The 18,961-nt window shown below is 40.5% G+C and overlaps 1 protein-coding gene across 41 annotated transcripts in view; it reads right to left on the reverse strand.

The window, feature by feature from the left end:
• Positions 1–18,961, reverse strand: part of NRXN3 (neurexin 3) — a 1,038,943-nt gene that overhangs the window by 711,778 nt on the left and 308,204 nt on the right. For all 41 annotated transcript variants that reach the window (XM_030007362.2, XM_030007358.2, XM_030007356.2 and 38 more), the window contains one exon: positions 3,687–4,125. In XM_030007362.2, coding sequence (XP_029863222.1) covers positions 3,687–4,125 — 439 coding nt within the window. The remainder of the gene's footprint in view (positions 1–3,686; positions 4,126–18,961) is intronic.

Raw genomic sequence — 18,961 nt, forward strand, 5'->3', positions numbered from 1 at the left:
AAAATCATCAATTCACTCTCCCTAGCTATAAATCATCGCATCCAATTGCCTTGTCATTAAGATAGTCTGTCCTCAGAGACAACTATCCAAGCTTTAAGATTAATTCCACATCATTGCATTTTTATCATACACCCCTACGATAAGGTGGGAGAGTTTAGTTAATAGCTAGCTCTATTCTGTGTCTCTGTGAGAAAGTGCAGTCGTGTACACATGCTTTTTCTTTAGTTGTAATAGGTGTCTTCTTAGAGAACAGCATGTATGACACAGACAAGGTATTTCATGTGTGTGATGTTCAGTAATAATCTAGGAATAATGTCAGAGGTAGCAGAGTGCCAGAAGCAACAGAGGCGTTACAAATTAAAGGCTCAAAGAGAACCACAGTTATTTGATGAATCATTTTGTAAAAACAAGCTGCAGCACAGCAGACATTTTCCCCTTTACTAAGTAAGAAAAGAGAAGATGTGACAATACACCTACAGTCATAAAGGCAGCATGCCACGGAGCCACAGGATCACAGCCCCCCTTCCAGCATCTCTGCTGTTACTCCTCAAAAGCAGCATGTGGAGCACATATTACTCAAAAGACTAGAACAAACCAAAATACTGGAGGGCTGAGCTCCAGACAGCTGCTACTATGGAGAAAACAACCACCACCTGTAAAATCCACAAAGGTTAAAAAAAAAAAAAAAAAAAAAAAAGAGAGAGAGAAGAAATACTAGAATACTGGATACCAAGGAGAAGTGTAAAACCTGGAGAAAGTGCATGAGATGATGAAAGGAAATAGGCTACACAGCAGCCTAAACTTTCTGCCAGTGTTTTGTACCCTGCAACTATTCCTGTAAGGAGATGGTATTAGCTCAGATGCACAGCACTTTTAAGACCAAGCTGCTGAGACGGAGAAATTCTGAAGTGACCCTCGGAAGGAGCAGTCACATCCCATGTTTTCAACTCTGTTTACATCAAATCCCATCTTGAGAAATCAGAAGCATCTAAGCATCTCCTTTCCAGTCCCTTAGGCACTTCGTGCAGGGCTAAAGAACAAACAGACCAAAAGACCCCAGTTACTGAGGGCAGAGCTAGTATACAAAGCAGTGCACTGATGCAACCATAGACCAAACCTTCCAGTAAGATTTTTAGTGTCTGAGTGGGTGTTTTGTAGCCAATGACCAGCCAAAAACATTGTCTTGTGTAACGTGCTCACTGTTCCCCAGATAGAAACCGTGACAGGTTTTGTGGGCACTTTGTAGGAGCTTTCCCCAAGGACAGAAAGGCTACAGGATGCTAGGTGTCCACGTCCACACTGTCAGCTTCTGTCAGAGTAGAGAGAAAAAACAGTTTTTGTTGCTTTGGCAGCCAACACAGACCAAAGCATACACAAAGCCTAAGGCGACTAGAGATGCCAGAGGTTATTTGAGCATGACTGCCATGCTTCCCCACAATTTGTGCTCCTGCCTTAGTACATTGCAGTAGGAAGTATTTGGATTTTTAGGTTATTTTACTAAGCTCAGCGAACCTGAACTTTTGGACTGTTAACAGAAATGGGAGGAAGAATGAGAGAGATGACACCTAATAAAGGCCTGGTTGCTTTAGTAATGAGAATCAGAACTCTAGGTCACTAGCTCATTAAACCCAAATGGCTGTTTTGTAGCCTACATTGAGTTAAGTTCATTATTTCAGTTCAGTTTCTAGATGACAGGCATCCACATTTAAAAAAAAAAAAAAAAAAAAATCTCCAAGGTGTAACTATTCTTTGGTCCACATTGGGAGAAAAGCCAAGGTCTAAACAAGGAGAGATCCTGAACTTCCTTCTCACACCTACCAAAAGTGCCACTGGATAAAAGTGTGAGATGCTTGCTAAAGGTATGGTGTGAAGAAATCAATGCCAGTATCCTGTTTTTCTGGGGAGACCAGACATCAGTCACTAGGACCATTAACCCAGTACTCGTTGTCAGCAGAAAATACAATTAAAAAAAAGGGGGGGGGGGGGGGGGGGGGGCGGAGAGAGAGAAAAGACAAGAACATACAAATATGTTCGTTCTTGTTGAGCAAAGTGCTTTTACTTCAAAATGTTATCTCTAATCAGTGTCCAGAACATCACAAACCTCCCTGCCAGACGACAAACAAGTCAGTCCTACAGTCTTATCCACCAAGTAGCAATGCCGTCTGTCACACCCTCCTAGTCCAAATGAATGTGTGTCCCTCTTCCTAGGTTTTTACAAACTTTCTTAGGAGAGAGCTTAGTGTCATTTCTGTTTCTTCTTCTGCAGCTATCTCTCCAGGGACCACACAGTCCCCAAGTGAGCAAGCAAAACTGAAGGCAGTACTGAATGCCACTAATTGAGTTTATCCTTGGAAGTTAATTAAATTTTAGCAATTCTAAAGAAATCAAAGGTCCATTTATTTATTTATGGCTTCCTTTATAAAATGTTCCTATCGATGTCTTTAGGAGATAGCAATATATAACCATACATACTAAGTCCTAGTAGAGCACCATGCCAAATACAAAGAAACTTCTCACACCATCAAAGAAAAAACTAGCTTTAGGCAAAGACCTGTTCAAACAGCTAGGCTTTGCATGGTATCTACAAGTCAGCTCTTTTGAAAACTCAAGGGAAGCAAATTCTAGCACTGCATTCTCTCTACTGATGGCATTCAGCAACTGGAAACATAAAATTAGGGACCTAAAGCTATCATCTGGAGATCACCAGACAAATCCCAAATCCACTTGCAAATGTAAGCAAAATTCCCTTTGAAGGGATATACAGCCAGGCTTTGAGATCCCAATGGCTCAAGAAGAATTCAAGTACAATTGTTCACATATGCTCAAGATGATGTTACAGTATTTGATAATTTTGTTTCCTTACACAATTTCAGTGTACATCATGAGTATGTCAGCTTGATATCCAGCACTAGAAACAAACAAAATACTGCTTGGTAATTGCATGGTAGGTATATTATTAGAAATAAATTAAAACACATTTTTGAAAATTAGAAGCTGCGAGGAAAAAAAGGAACATCCACTGAATGCTGACTCAGATATTAAGACTAGAATTTGGCATCCAAGAGAGAGTAAAGAAACCTAGCTGAAAGCTCCAAGATACTAAAGGAAACAGAATAGGATGAAATGTTGATTTGTTGCCATAATTTTGTCACTGGTTGTGCCCGTTACTTCTATTTTCTTCATGACAAGATCCCAAACCCTTCCTCTTTAAAGACACAAGATCCAGAAAAAGATGGTAATATTAGGTCACAGCAATAAGTTTTCATTTGGTTTCTGCTAAATTTCTTTTTAAACAGAAACCCAAAGTAGATCAGTGAGAATTTCTCAAACCAACAACTAAATAACAATGGTTCTGAAGGATCTTAAACCTTACCGTGGCCTACAAAGAAGTCATCACTATAATTATGTATGTAATTGCCAAGATAGGTCCAGAATATCTGAAGATTATGAATAAAATATTAACAGACTGCCTCTGTGATGTGCTATCCAAAGTTCACACTAAATATTTAATAAAACCCTAGCCATTCACATCTTTGCTTTGCTGGATAAACATCACTGGAGCAACACTAAGTTTTTGTAAGTAGGTGACTCATATCTAACATGTTTTGAAGGTTCTGAGAATTAATACACAGCCCTAGGTCTGGATCTGAGAGATAAATCTACTTAAGAAAAAGACATCACTCTACCTGATCTTCCATCTCGTTGAATATCCACATGATACCACTCTCCATCATTGGCTTTCTTCTGGGTTGCCTTGACTTTAATGGTTCCAGAGCCCATGTCCAGCAGCAAGTAGAGGTTCCCGTCTAGAAGCTCAACTGCAAAGAAGTCTACCTTTGTATTTTTCTGGCTCCTGGCGTCTTTCCTCTCCTGAGGCTTGCCATGGGTGAAAAGGATCAGTCCATTGGGTTCAGTGGTTCGGAAATCAAATGAGATGGACCCCATCCTTTTGGTATTCCATTTAGGCAGACTAATATAGGCCTCAGGTGTCTCAAAGCTGATGGGATCCAGTGTAGCCACATTCTCACATATGAATTTCACTTCCCCGTAGATCTTCATCTTAGTATCACCAATCCGTGCCAAGCGAGACAGCTCCAGACGAATGTCGTTATTCTTATAAACAACCTGCCAGACACAAGGAAAAATATCATACATCAATGCTGCATACAATACAAATACCCCAATTACTTTCAGCCATGGGAGATAAACTTCTCCCAAAAGGCAGTGGGGAGCAGAAAGGAGACCATGCAAGAGTCTGACATGATGACAGAGGGAGAGAGCACAACCAGCAGCGTGTATAGAAGTGACAGCAATGGGTACTTTTTGATGACTATAGATCAGATAAACAGGCAGAAGAGAACATTTAACTGAAGGACAGTGAGAACAATTAACTCTACCACAGGCCCACTCTGCTGTAAAAGCTTTTGTACATAAAATACAGTGTGTGTCTGGTATCATGCTGTTATATTTGCATAAATCCCACACAAAATACATAACAAAGTGTAACCTCCATGTCCATCTCTGCTAGCCACAGCAGGGAACTCTGTACCACCACTGTCGTTTCTCTATTATTCCTATAAGCCCACTTAACTACTAGCAGAGAGAGGCAAAAAAATTTAAGCAAGTTGCTGTGAACTGTTGGTGATTGCCCTGTGGCTCCTAAAGAGCTACAGGAAAAAACAAAGACTTAAAATTTCTCTGACCAAGAAATCTTAGATCACTACAGGCACAAACTTGCTATGGAGGTATCTGCATAGCTTACCCTCGCCTCAAGAAACCAATGCGCTCTGTGCTAACACATAAAAGCCTGTACATATTCAGTGCCTGGACTCTTACTCTCTCTGGGTTAAGGACCAGAACTCTGGCCTCTGTGTTGCTACATGGATATAAATTAGCCAAGAGTCCCAAACAAGCAAGCACTCCTGAGCACACCTGGCTTGCTCAGGAGTCCAGACCTCCTGCCCTTCTCTTTCTCACAGGTAGAGAATTAATGCCTTGTGAAGAGGACTCCTCTCTGCCCCATGCCATTCTCACAGAGGCAGGAACTAGAGAGGGCACAAAACTGAAATGTTTGTAAACTGTACTTTCTCTCAACTGCCTTTTGTGCTTCCTACACCCACGGCTGGCACATACAACAAGCAAAAGCATTTCTGCAACTAGCGCAAATTTGATTGAATTCATGTTCTGCAACACTACTGAAGACTCTGATTTCTTCTAAGGAGTTATTACTTTAAAATACTTTGTGTCTATTACATATAGCATATAGGTACGCACACATTTGATTTCTGCTTTCAAAATGCTATGAGGATGCATTGCCAGCAAATTGCTATGAAAAGAGAAAAGAAAGGAGATATGCATAGTTAATTCTACAAATAGGAGAGGAAGGTCAGAAATGAGCATGCAGTAGTATTAAAAGGCAAACGAGAGACAGAATGAGGGATAAGCTTCCAAAGTAGGTGACCTCAGGATGAAAAATAAATGAAATCACATTCAACACATTTGTAGCAAGCAAAGAATTTCCAGCTTTCACTAAGCATTAAAGGAGAATTTCCCCAGTGCAGTCAGCACAGCATCAGGTTTTCCTGTTGCAAAGGCAAAATACCCTGCATGAGAGTGAAAGGAGAAGCCAGCTGTTAATTCCCATTTGGCGTCATGGCACAAAGCTGTAGTTCCTCCCAGCAGAGGACAGTATTGACCCACAATAGCATGTTTTGCTCCATTTCCCAATAAAGCACTCTGCCCTCGCAGAGATTTCAAAAACATCAAGTCTGTTAATATCCACAACAGAAATAAACTATATTTTCAATTTGTGGGACTGTAGTAGTTTCATTCTATGGATTAACCATGTCAAATGCTCTCGCTAGACGTACCATACACCTCCTTCCAGTGACTCAGCAAGGCTGTGCATTAGAGCCTCCCCCTCTTGCCAGGCAATGAGGTAGGTGCACCTCAGCCAGACACTAGTTCTGAGCACTGCATGCAGTCTTGTTTCTGCATCTCAAGGAAACAGAGGAGCTGAAGGTACAGAGGAAAATAAATAGAACAATTAAGAGGATGGAGCAGGATGCTTTATGAGGATAGCCAAAAAAGGCCAGGGCTCTTATATTTGGAGAGGACTGAGAAAAAATATGATTGAAGTTTACAGAAGATGGAGAAGGTTAATGTAGAACTGCTCTTTGCCAAATTTGGCAATTATAGAACTAGAGGCACTTACTGAAACTTGTAAATTATCAGTTTAAAATGGATTTTTAGAAGTACTTATTTACACAGAGGGTAGTGAACTTCTGAAACTTGTTGCCACAGGAGGTCATGGAAGCAGGCAGCATCTGCAGGCTCAAAAAGAACCAGAAAGATAAATGGACAGCAAGTCCACAAACTGATATTAAAGGGAAAGGGAAGAGATGGACCTTCTAATAATCCTAATCCAAAAGCAGTAGATGCTGTGGGAGCGTAAGGGGAATGCACACACCACTGATAGTAGCCATGCTCACACGCTCTCCCAAAATTGCACTTGCACCCGCCACTATAGGAGGCAGAATACTGGGTAAATGGGTTGACTGTTCTTCAGGCCCACCAGGGCTTTTCTCATGTTCTTAAAGAATCTACATGTATAGTAGGTTGTGTACCGTCTAATCCTTGTCCCACCGCAGGGACAGCCTGGGAAAGAGGGTAATTGGAAATGGGGTCCTGTGGACAGAGTCCTTCTGCCAGCCCATACATACAGGACTCCCTGACTGGTACGACTTTTGTGCAATGCTGCATTTTTGGTTTCACCCCAGTATGGAGTTGCTTTGGTGGGCAAGAGAATGCCAGGCCTGAATGAACTGTGACTTTAATGATCCTAACGTAGGAGAACTGCCTACTAACAGTTGCTCAAACCAACACTGCTCTAAACTGTATCTTGACCCAGCCTTTCCACATATGATAGGAGCAGAAAGGGAACAGAATACCCAACATATGATTGATGGCTGGTGCTAGGCTGTATCTAGCTATGACTCAGCTTTCAGAAACCTCTGCAGGTAGCTGGTAGAAGGAATATGATCATATACACATAATCAGTTTCCAACTCTCAGCTAAGCCACATAAAGGTTACATCTCCCCCTTTCACGTATTTGATACTTGAGTAACAATTCCCATCCCTTCTGGGGAAACACAGTGGGTCTGTCTTTGGGTTTATTTGAGGTTTGCTGCAGACTGCCTCCTATTTCATTAGTCATACCAGTACCACAGCTGGAGAATCCTTGAGACAGAGACTTTCAAAGGCTCTAGAGAAAATTACATGGATTTAGTTGTAACTCAGAAAGTCACTAACAATGTAGGATCTGAGAGCAAGCTTCAAAGAAAAGACCAAGAAAAGCAAGCACAACAGAAGACTTGGGGAAGAGAGAGAAATGGTGTTGAATAGATACAAGAGTTCTGAATTCAATCCTTTCAGAGAAACAGATCCACCCCAATCTGAATCTCTATTATCCAAGTGTTTGTTGTTCTACATCATTTTCTTTAAAAAAACCTCACACCCACAACCTACCTTGAGAAATTTAAAAAGCACCTGTATTTAAGGAAAAAGTACAAGTGTTCACACAGCTGACTTAAGGTGTCATTGACAACAACATTTGGGCATCAAGATCTTGATGTATACTCAGGTACACCAGAACTCTCAGCACTATAAACAAAAGGATAAAAATAATTCTTGGGTGTAAACCCAAGGTGAATCCTGAGCAGGAATAGAGAGACAACAGCATCTCTGGCTTGGGAAATGAAACACTAAGGCAGCTTCTGATACCTGCAGTTCAATTTTTAAACCAAAGTTTCAAGAATGAAAAAAGGGAATATAATTAAATGACTGGACTACGTGTCCCATAGTGAAGAACATTCAAATTCAGTCTGTTTAATAAGTAGAGGTTAAAGAGTGATTCGATTACAATCTATGAGTATCTGTGCAGAAAATGGAATTTGGCAATAGAAGGCTCTTCAGTCCATGTGACAGAGGAATAATGGGATCCAGGGGCTAGAAATTGAAGTTAGAGAAATTCACATTTTAAAATACTATGACTTATTTTTACATGAGGGTAATTTGCTATTGAAATAATTTACTACAGGTTATGGTGTGTTCTCTGCTACTGGCAAACTTTAAATTAAAATAGTATCTTGTCTTCTCTAAAAGACATAGTGAGACAGGAATTAATTATATAGCAAATCAGCCTAGATTATCATAATGGCTTTCTGGCCTCATAACCTATGAAACTTTGTGTTTTAATGAAATCAACAGATGCTTCAGTGCAGTTTTCCAGGACAGATGAAACACATCCTTCCCAAATGTTAAAAATGCCTGGTAAAAGAGAAGATGCTTGTGTCAGTTCTGGTCTGACTTGCCACCAGTGCTTTCAGTGAGGCTTTTTTATATGTTTGTGATCCTACCTTGCAACCTACCTTTACAAAGGAAGGTAAGTAAAAAGTCTAGGACAAAAAACTTGATTCTATAGTTCTAAATATATGAGCTTCAAGAAATAGCTTCTTAGGGAGTCACCTGCTGCAAGCCAGAGAAGAAACATTTTCATGTTTCACTGAGGAAGCTGGCTGCCAGCAGTAGAACCTATTATCTGCATAACACTTCCTACCTTGTAGTCTCATTTTGCCAGCAATCTCTGAACTAACTTGCGGGCTCTTCCGGATATACCAAAATACTGATTGAAACCCACACCTCTAACTCCAAATGAGGCCATGACTGACTCAGAGAGCTGTCCCTCACTAGGACATAGTCTTCTGGTGCCACTCTGGGACATGGCTTCCATAACAGCTTAGAAGTAAGCAAAGCAATGAAAGCAGTGCCCATAAATTTGTCCATTTTTATCAGATGGCTTTCTGAACAAAGCCAATCTTGCCTGTTTAAACAGACAAGCTTGAGTTCATCCTTTGTCTGGTATGTGTATCAGAGAAGGTCAAGAGACCTAAGGGAGTCAAGGAGATGATTCCTGGTACAGACATACACATCTACTTTACAGTTATTCTGGGAAGGAAGGTAGAAAAGAGAAAGGGGAAAAAAATGACTAGCAAAAGCTATGCACAGAGCATTTGAAAAGTAACCTTCATGCTTCTAATCTTAAAATCACTTTATATTCCAAAAATGAAATTAGAACAATGAAAAAAGTGTTTTTTCCTTTTCCGTGAGGACTGCTTCTAAACACACTTTAACAGAGGAATATTTTGACTGTTCAACGCCTTTGTTTAATGAATTGGATAAGTATAGATGGATGGTCAGGGACAGGATAGTCCAGATACACATAGTCTCTGATAATGAGCAGTAGAATTCCATGATATCTGAGACATTTTGAGGGATAAAAAGATATACAGTAAATTACGTTTTCTTTAAATCTGCTGAGAAAGAAGAGTTTGTTTTAAGCTGAGCTAAAACAAATCAGCAATCTAGTTTTGAGGTTTCTTAAAAATGGCAACTTTGCAATTCTGAAGCATTCAAGGAATTTCTCCAGCTAAACTTATAAGAAGCTTCATGCGTGGGTTAATGAGAGCTCTAATCAGATGGCTTTTCACAATGATGAAAAGCGTCTCTCTGCAATCAAGTGAAGATGCAGATAGAGAGGGAGCAACAAAAGTGAGGAAAAATGGTGTGCTAGACTTGGCCAGTAGCCAATATAAAAATTCCTCTCCAAGTTGGTGCTATTAAGCAAGAAACATGGTTTTCAGTACAGGCTGGACACAAGCATGCTCCAAAGGGGAATGGCCATTGATAGCCCGGCAAATTAGAAGATGACCATCATGAACCACCATGAAAAAGGGCAATAAGCTGAAGGCTGCGTAAGTTTAGCTAGCTAGGAAGAACGCCTCTGACGTTCAACCAAGTTTTTTACCTACTGCAACCTGCGTATCACCAATTGCTTTTCTCTGTCACAGGCTGCCCCGCTTCACCAACTGCCCATATCACTCCTCAGAAAGACTAACTGCGAAACATTCAGCCTAGAGCCTAAGACTTCCTTAAAGGCACCTGCACTGAACCAGACAAGTTCCTGCAGCTTAATAAATTACAGTTTATCCACTGGTTTACCAGAACCATGTGCTTCTAGCCTGCCCCAACCAGCAAGTAGAAACAAACACACCAGCTAACAGAGCTTTACTTTGTGTCTGAGAAAGACAATGTATGCAGTGATCCAAGGCTTCAGTGATGGGTAACTAAAGCTGCTATACTTATTTAAAGAACTGTATATAGACTGTGCATACCTGGTCTAAACATATTTGATGGTTCAGTGGGAGTGGGATAACAACTGTATTCAGGTAATAAACAAAGACATTCACCATTCACCACACTGAATGAGTTAATTTATGTCATGAAAAACAATACATTGAACATTGATGATAAGTAACTGAAACCAAACAAAGAAGACTCAAATATGATTTGCGCTATGTTGACTAAAGTAATCCGATCCTACATTTCATCTGAATTACGTTTAACAAAGAACATGTGTTTACTCAGCTAAAAATAGGAATAAGGTGACTAGAAGGCTTAAACAGTAAGGGAGAACTATTTCAAGCTTCCCTACAAAATTTTTTCCATCTTACAAATCAATTATAGGTTCTGAATAACTTCAAGTTTTATGGAAAACTCCAGAAAAGAGATTGATTTAGTTTCAGAAGACTTAGAGGAAGATACAGAGAAGCACCCCCTGAAGTAGGATATAAAGAAAGAGAAAGAAAAGAGATTCAAGGTGCCAGTAAACAAGGGCTGAAAAAGGTAGGGTGGAATTTCTTCAACTGGTCTAATAAGAATGTTTTCTTAAGAGGTACTGAGGTCAGAGGACCCAGTACTTCATTGTGGTCACAACTATCCTTTAAGCCAAAAAATAAGCCCCTGCTTCTCATGAGAATTCAGGACATTGGAGTGTGTTCACAGTTACTGCAGAGTTAACACCAATCCAAATCATTCACAGGGTATCCAGAGCAAGCTTAAACAGATTAAGGCAGATCAAGGTCCATCTTGCTGCCTTATCTTTCACCTTGGAATATACCAAGATAAAGACCAAACATTTCTTTCTATGCCTTTTTGGAATAAGACCTAAGATTTTTTGCCTTAGAACCAACCAAATATATGAATGAGAGAGATTCCAAACTTTAGGGGGAAAAAAGTTGCTTTACAGCTAATTATTGAAGTTCTAATATGTGTCTAGATCTGTACAATATGTTTTTTGCATATACTGAGCCTGCTGCTTCTTGAGTTAACTATGAATATTGCTAAGTGACTGAAACGTCAAATGCTCTACAGCCTTACTTATTCTTGGTGTTGCATTGCAGCATTCAAACTACAGAAAAGCAGGGTTGTGAACTGACCTACTTCTTGGATTCCTTCCTTTTAATGGGTAGCAATAAGGACAGAATTTATTTTATCACATGGGTGGATTTCTGCATCCTCTATGCTGGGATACACTGACTGCTAATTCATTTGGTCTATTGTTGAAGAATATCTTGATTTCAAAGGGAACAGCAGACCCCACAACTGCATCTTGAGACAAACATGATGGGAACATTAGAAATTACATATATTTATTTGTGAAAAAAGTCATGACAATGTATAGAGGGAGAAGAAGCCTTTATAGTTGCAAGAGAAATGCTGCTGAAGGATTCTATATTAGCCTCAAAGACTAAAGTCGTTTCCTCAGCTACTGAAAAGGCACAGCATAGGCAGCAGTAAGATTAAGTAGAATTGGTGGTAGCAAGGACTATGATTTGAGGATGAATGCTCTTTCGCAGTGGAAGTGTCAAGTCCTCTTCTTTCCTTGCTACAGAAACTTCAAGTTCTGCAATAAGTGAAGAAAGGGATCACAGGAAAGAAGGTATCATTTCTGGATTTCTTAAAATCTCAATTTTCCACAGATTTTCCAAGCAATGGTGAGAAAGCCACCTAAACTCAATATCTTCAAAAGTATATTCCTCACATCATGGTGGCCAACTTGAGGTCATGGAATTGGTTTTGCAGAAGTGCTCATTAGCCAAAAGCTGTAAGTGAAGACAAGGAGGGATTTCATCTTCACTGCTAAAGCTAAAAGAAATGCTCTGAGACATTAGACTTAGATTTCTCAGTCTGTTCCTAAAAATTAGCTGATACTTGTTAACATTTAGGTGAAAAAGTAACTGACCAATATTTGACAGTAGCAGAGTTCACCTTTGTGTCATGGCAAAGCATTTAAGGCATTTCACTGGGGATTCAGGTGCACAGATTTGAACTTCCCTCTTGCTGCATGTTCTATTCAACCTCCATTTGGCCTAGTAACAGAGAAAAATAAAAGCTGCAGGACAGCAAAAACAAGACAGCCAGCTATGATGCTCCTTACTTGTGCTACAGGCCATAGACCCAGGCATACCTCATGCAAGCCCTGAAAAGCAACTTGTACCTTGGGCGTCTCCGGATAGAAGAAGGGCATAGAGGAGATATTTCAGTATTTTACAAATATTCATGCATATACAATAATGAGGAAATTCTATGTTCTACACTGAGCCTGTATAGTGCAGAGGTAAAAAAAGACAGAAGAAAGAAACTCTTAATAGCTATACACAGAAAGTCATTCATTGGGTGGATTGAATGAAGCATCCTGGAATGTATGGAGACATAGGAGGAGACAGTGCTGTACTCTGCTGGAGATCATGTCCAGCTTGGAGAATTGCACTTCAGGAAAGGAGTGGGACTGTTGGAAAGAGTCCTGAGGAAAGCAATGAGAATAACCAGAGGTCTAGAAAATAGAAGAAAGATTGAAAGTATTGCTTCTTTTTAACATACAGAAAACTGCAAGGAGACGTTATAACAGTGTTCAAATATAAAATGGCTGCTACAAAGCAGAAAGGAACAATCTGTTTTTGTACCTATGCTGAAAAGGACAAGAAATAATGGGCAAAAATTACAGCAAGAAAGTGTTAGAATTTATGTTAGGAAAAGCTATTTTAATTTAAGAACAGTGAAGCACTGGAAGAGATTGCCTGAGGAGCAACCATCACTGGAGACCTTTAATTACAGGTTAAACAAATTGCTGTCAAGACTCACATAGATGTCATTGATTTTGTCTTGGGACAGTGGAAGCAGAAAGGATTAAATAACCTCTCACGGTCCATTCCAGTTTTATTTTATACGATTCTGTGTTGTGGAGGGCAGGACATGAGAAAGGGGAAATTACTGTGTAGCTAAAGACTTTCATAGTGTTAAATGCACCAAAAGGAAGAATAGACCTTATATTAACACAATTCTGATATCTCACAAATTTGAAGAGCTTAAATTTACAAATGAACTTCCTAGCTAATGAAGGTTTGAAAGCTTTTTTAGAGTTAAAAAAAAAAGAAGAAAATAAAGAAATCATCATCACAGAACCTTATTTACCAGCATGCAGTAGTTGACTTCAATTACATTCAGTTCTGTATTGAGCTTATATAGACATTCACCAGTTACAGAATGCTCTGCTCCTCCCAAATGCATCCTGAAATCTCAGATTTGTCTAGCTAGCACAAGCTAAATCTGTCTAGCTTGGTTCAGTGATGAGTATGTGAGGAAACGATTACTGTCAAGTGTCTGAAGGATTCCATCTGAAAGGCAGAGAGGAATTATTTTAGGATGGCCCCATTGATCATCTGTAACCTTACTACGCAAGACACTGAAAACTGTATCAGACAATGACTTAGCAAATAACACTCCACTTAGTGATTTCATTGTATTTCAAATCCACCTAAGGTTGTGCAAGTACAAAAGACCTATCTCGGGAAACAGATCTGCTTAGTATGGCTGGGTGAATGCTTCCATCGGGGTGGCTTTCTAAGACAGAATTCCATTTTCCTAACAGAGAATTAGCAGTGAAATGCTTCACTTTAAGCCATTGCAATTCAAAATGGCATGTTTAGTTTCATCAAACTTAACATAAAAGCTTTTGTGTGAACTTACCATAACATAAACCAGTATTTTCCAGGCACTGCGTTTACTTTCAATAGCAGTCTCCATTTTTACCTCTGGTCTGCCCTCTCTAGGGAAATACTTTCACATGAATCAATGTCAGTGTCCACCTGACATCCGAAGAGACACGTGACTGGTTTTGGCACAAAGCAGCTTGACCAAATACTCTGGCCCCTATGGGAGAATGGGACACAAGGGCCCTACAGGACACCTGCCACATGGAACTGCCCTGGATAGGAAAATACAGTTCTTGTTAAACTGTCTCCAGAATATTTGGGGTCAGCTCAATAATTAATATGAAATAATTTGATTGAGGGAATATCAGAATGTTACATATTAATTCAATTCTGAAGTTCTGAGGGATTTCCATTTAAAAAAAAAAACCTTACCAGCAGCAATGAAAACAAATGTGGGCTGGAGGAACCTCCTTTGGGACAGAAACTCTTCATTTCACTCAGCTTTTATTTTCAGTGGTAAAATGTGTTTTAATGAGAACACCAATGTTTAAAGTCTTCCGTGCAAATACGGAATAGATATTGCTCACTTTCAGGTATGCAGTTTTTCTCAACTACCTATCTTCCCCAGCCAAAATGCCTTGAGCGTGCTTCTCAAGAATGCCCCTGGCAGGTGCAAGAAGGTAGTTCACTCTCCGTATGCCAGTCAAGCATTAGTCTTACTGCCTAGGCTTCCAATGCGCTAGGCAAATTGTGCCAACCACAGCAGCGTTTTCTATGGTTTTGTCACTTGTCCAGCAAAAAACAAATAAAAAATATTTACCATTACATATGGGAGAGCACATGCTTAAAAGTGAGCACTGCTCAAATAACGATGCAATTACAGCAACAAAGGAAGTATTTATTGGATTTAGTATTGTGTAAACTTAGTCTACAAACGTGAAGTGGTGACTGTAGCAGGATGGTGTCACTGTTTGTAGCCAGATGATAGCAGCTGGGGGTGCTGCATCCCATCATGTGTCTCCCTCCCTCAGCCTTAGCACAAAGGTCGAAGTGGCACTGGCATCTCCTTCCATCTGCAATGGCAGCCAAAGTAAGAGGCATGCCTTCAGCTAGCCTCTTCTCCTGTGAAGGAGCAAAGGCACTCCAGGTCTGCTGAAGAAGTGCCATTGGCAGGATGGCACTACCCCATGACTGACACCATCTGTCATGGTGCACTACAGAGGTCTAGACAGACTGGGGAGGAAGACCTCTCTCCATACGTCTAGACTGAAATACTATGGGTTTCTAAACTTTTAACACCTCTCTTGTTGCCCTGTGGAAAAACCTGCCAACACGGGCATCTCTCCAGATCTCTTTACTCACCTCTGTTCAAATTCCAAGGCATGGAACAAAGTTCAAACCCCCCACAGTTAGTATTTCCCAAACATTTATCTGCACTGGGCCTTATGTTGTGTGAAAACAGGGAGGTGATGAGCTAAATATTTGCTTGAATATTTGCTGGACAGGGCAAGGAATGTAATTAATTCCCTACCTACAAGTGACATCAAGAGAAAAATACTGTCATCTTATAACCCCACCCTGATGCTAGAAAAAGAACGAGAAGATCTTTCACATCTTTCCTCTACACGAATCTAAAAACTCTCTCAGCTGTGACCTCCAGCTCTACAGCTTCCAGCACTAACAAAAGGAAGACGGGAAAAAAACCTCACTTTTTTAAAAACAAATCTATCTTCTGTTTGGGACTGAGTCCCAGTTACCACGATGCCAAAAAGTATAGTCCATCTATTCATTCAGAAGCCACCCAGCTGCACCAGTCACAGCTTTAGTGCACAGTGCAACACTGTCCGAGACCACTAAAGGGAGGCTGGGAATGGGACAGCTCCCCCTCACCTGCTCATATGGTCTCATCTGGCCTCCAGAGAAACCTTTACCGACAATACTGTTTTCCTAGCCCCCACCATCTTTACAGGTTTCTTGGGGAATAGTATTAAAACAGTGCAAAGAGCCCAGTGGTGCTGCCAGAGCCCACTGGGGCTGTTGGTAAAACCTCACCTTCATCCCTTGCTTTGATCTGGAAGCTGTGTGCATGAAGTGTAAGTCCAGCAGCTCCTGGGGCATAAGAGGGGAGGGGGAAGCAGTCAGCTCAGCCAGAACGCTGCCGCCGCAGTAAGAGAGCATTAAGGAAAGCACGTGAAAGGAGAAAGAAACAAAAGCAAAAAGCATGACATTTTCCAGTGGAAGCACTGAAATGAGAAGCAGAAATGGGAGACAGATGAGGGCCTAAGCACTCCATTCAGCACCAGATTACACTTCCTTCTCAAAGTAGGTGGGGTGCTGCAATCAGGAGCGGCGAGAGCTCTTCTGTAAGGAGAGAGGTCAGGGCTGGAGTCAGCACCGAGTGCCAGACAAAAGAGGCAGCTGATTAGCTGGCTCCTGGCACACTGGGCCTGAGTCTGCAAAACACAGAGAGCTCTCAATGCGGTTTTGTCTCTGGAGTGAGCCTATCACTATGGTTTTTTTCCTTTCTAAAAAAAAAAGGGGGGGGGGGGGGCACGCTTTTCCGCAAAGGGAGCTGGAGAAAACACATCTCTTCATTGTAGAAACACTTTCCATAGGAAATTCCTGCAGAACATTTTAAGTTACTCTGTGAATATTAGTGTCTTGACATTAACCCATTGTATTATCTCCCACTCCCCCATTAAGGGCCGCTATCCCCAATTTATAGACAGAGAAAGCAAAACAGAGGGAACCGAATATTCTTGGCCAATTCATACAGCAAGTCAATAGGTGGTCAGAAAGAATGTCTCTTCTTCCTAATTACTACCCTGTGACTAAGGAATAGCTAGAAGAAATGTTTTGGTGACAAAGATCAGTGTAAATAATCTACTAACCTCTTTCGGCTTTGAAATTGAATAACGTAAATATGAAATGGCAATAAACTTTTCCCTCTGTTTACTTTTTCTATAATGCCATTTTAATGCATCCAGGCACAGGGTTCTCATCTCCTCTGTGTGCAGCTTGTTTTTACATATAAGGGAGACTGATCTCACATCTAAGAAAGCTTATTTGATACAAGCCTAATTTACAATACTATCTTATATTTTCTGTTTTGCTTAGTACTATCTTACTGCTTAAGAAAGATCTATAGCACGTCTTAAGCAGAGCTACAGAACTTACATTGTTCAAACACTAATAGGCAGAAAACAAAATCTGCCTTAGCAGTTGTTTGGCCAAAATTCTCCATTTAAATCTTTTAATCCTTTCCGGTTAACTGAGCCGCCCATCCACTTTTGTCGTTCAAGCCCCAACAACTTTTCCATACCTTTACTGAGCACCGAGACACTACTGTGGCAGCGGCAAACAGTCTCAGAACATGGTGAACCTCCATTTCTGGACTCACCTTCTTTGGAGGAGGGGGTTGAGAAAGGGGCTCTGCTCTTGTTATTACCCAGACTGCATTGACCAAAATAGTAGAAATGATTGTTTCATCTATATGGCACTCTTAAAGAACCAAGTGTTTCTCTTCTATGGCAGCTTTATTCTCCTTGCATAGAGCAAGCGCTGTCCAAAATCACAAAATACATAGAAATCAGTCAGCATTCTTTTTCTAATACACCAAGAAAGCTTGACTGTGTCTTGTATTGGCCGCTGAAGGAAAAAAGAGGGGAATAAGGGGAAATAGCTGACATAGTCACAAAATTTTAAAAAAATCCTGGAAGCAAGGACACATGTATTCCTCAGTACAGGACTGGTTGCTGATGTCTGGACATGTAATCAACTTACATGCTACATTTGTTTGCCAATACAAATATGTATATTTGTATTTACATAATGCCTATGTATATTTGCATTTACATAAACATATCCATACACTGTGCATACATGAATAAGAAGGTATATCTATTTACATACCCATATAGATCTGAACAGTGGGTCTCTGCATTGGTACCTACTAAGGGCATATGTACAGGTTTATACACATCTGAAAACAGTACCTGCATGCACACTACTATATGTACATACATGTGTACACATGTACTCATCTCTCCACCTGTGATTCTTATGCAATACACGTGTTTTTCCAGGACAGTAAAACTAAATGTGCTTATGATTAGCATTAGAAGAATGCACACCATCTGCATGCGGATCCCCGCACACATATGTTCTTATGCAGGCATGCTGCCAACAAACTGCTTGTCATTCTGGTAACTGCTATCCTTCTTATCCCAAAGGTAGCTCAGAAAGCAAGAGTGTATCTTTTTTATGAAACACTCTACACAAGGATGGAGTTACCATTTCCTAGAGAAAAGACTGGTGGAGGTGAGATTATACCAGAATCCTTGTGACTGCAAATTCAGCCTTTGCATATCCACACCCTCCAGAGTACCTAGAAGTGAGATTTCAGTTCAGAAGATGAAACTAACTTTGCTGTACTTGACATTGGACTGTGTGCTGAACAGGACTTAGCAGGAGCTAAGAATGCTCCTTCACACATTTCTTTTTCTGTCACCTCAGCATGGTCAAACCTGAAAGGAGCACAGACAAGGGAGGAAGCAAAGAAAATTACAACAGGGGCATCTAAGTATTGCTGATGTAAGTTATCCTGGGTTGGACATGTTCTTGCCTGCAGTCCTGTTCCAAGCCCAAATAACCCAAAGTCAGCTCTGACTGTTCTACTACTTTAAAGAGGCAAACAAGGAAAAAAAAAAAAAAAACCAAACCACAATGACTGCATACACAGCCCAGTGTACAGAATATAGAGGCAGATGCTGAAAAGTACATTACTAGAGAATGTATGTTCAGCCCACGATGTGTACCAACATCACTGTGTCTTGCCATTCCCAGGCAGGAATTGTTCTGCTTGGCTTGGGTCCTTCATACCTAAGGCACTCAAAAGGAGAGGGTTAGTGATGATGATTACGGCACACTGAAAGTGCTGCTGTTTTCTATACCATACTATGCTCTTTTCTTCCTCTTTCTTCCCTAGAGCACTACACTTTGAAAGGGCTGCATTTTTCAGCTGCCCCACACTCCTCCATTTTGCTTTGGGAGCAATATAAATATTAAC

Source organism: Aquila chrysaetos, chromosome 2 (assembly GCF_900496995.4).
Source record: "Aquila chrysaetos chrysaetos chromosome 2, bAquChr1.4, whole genome shotgun sequence".
NCBI classification, from domain to species: Eukaryota; Metazoa; Chordata; class Aves; order Accipitriformes; family Accipitridae; genus Aquila; species Aquila chrysaetos.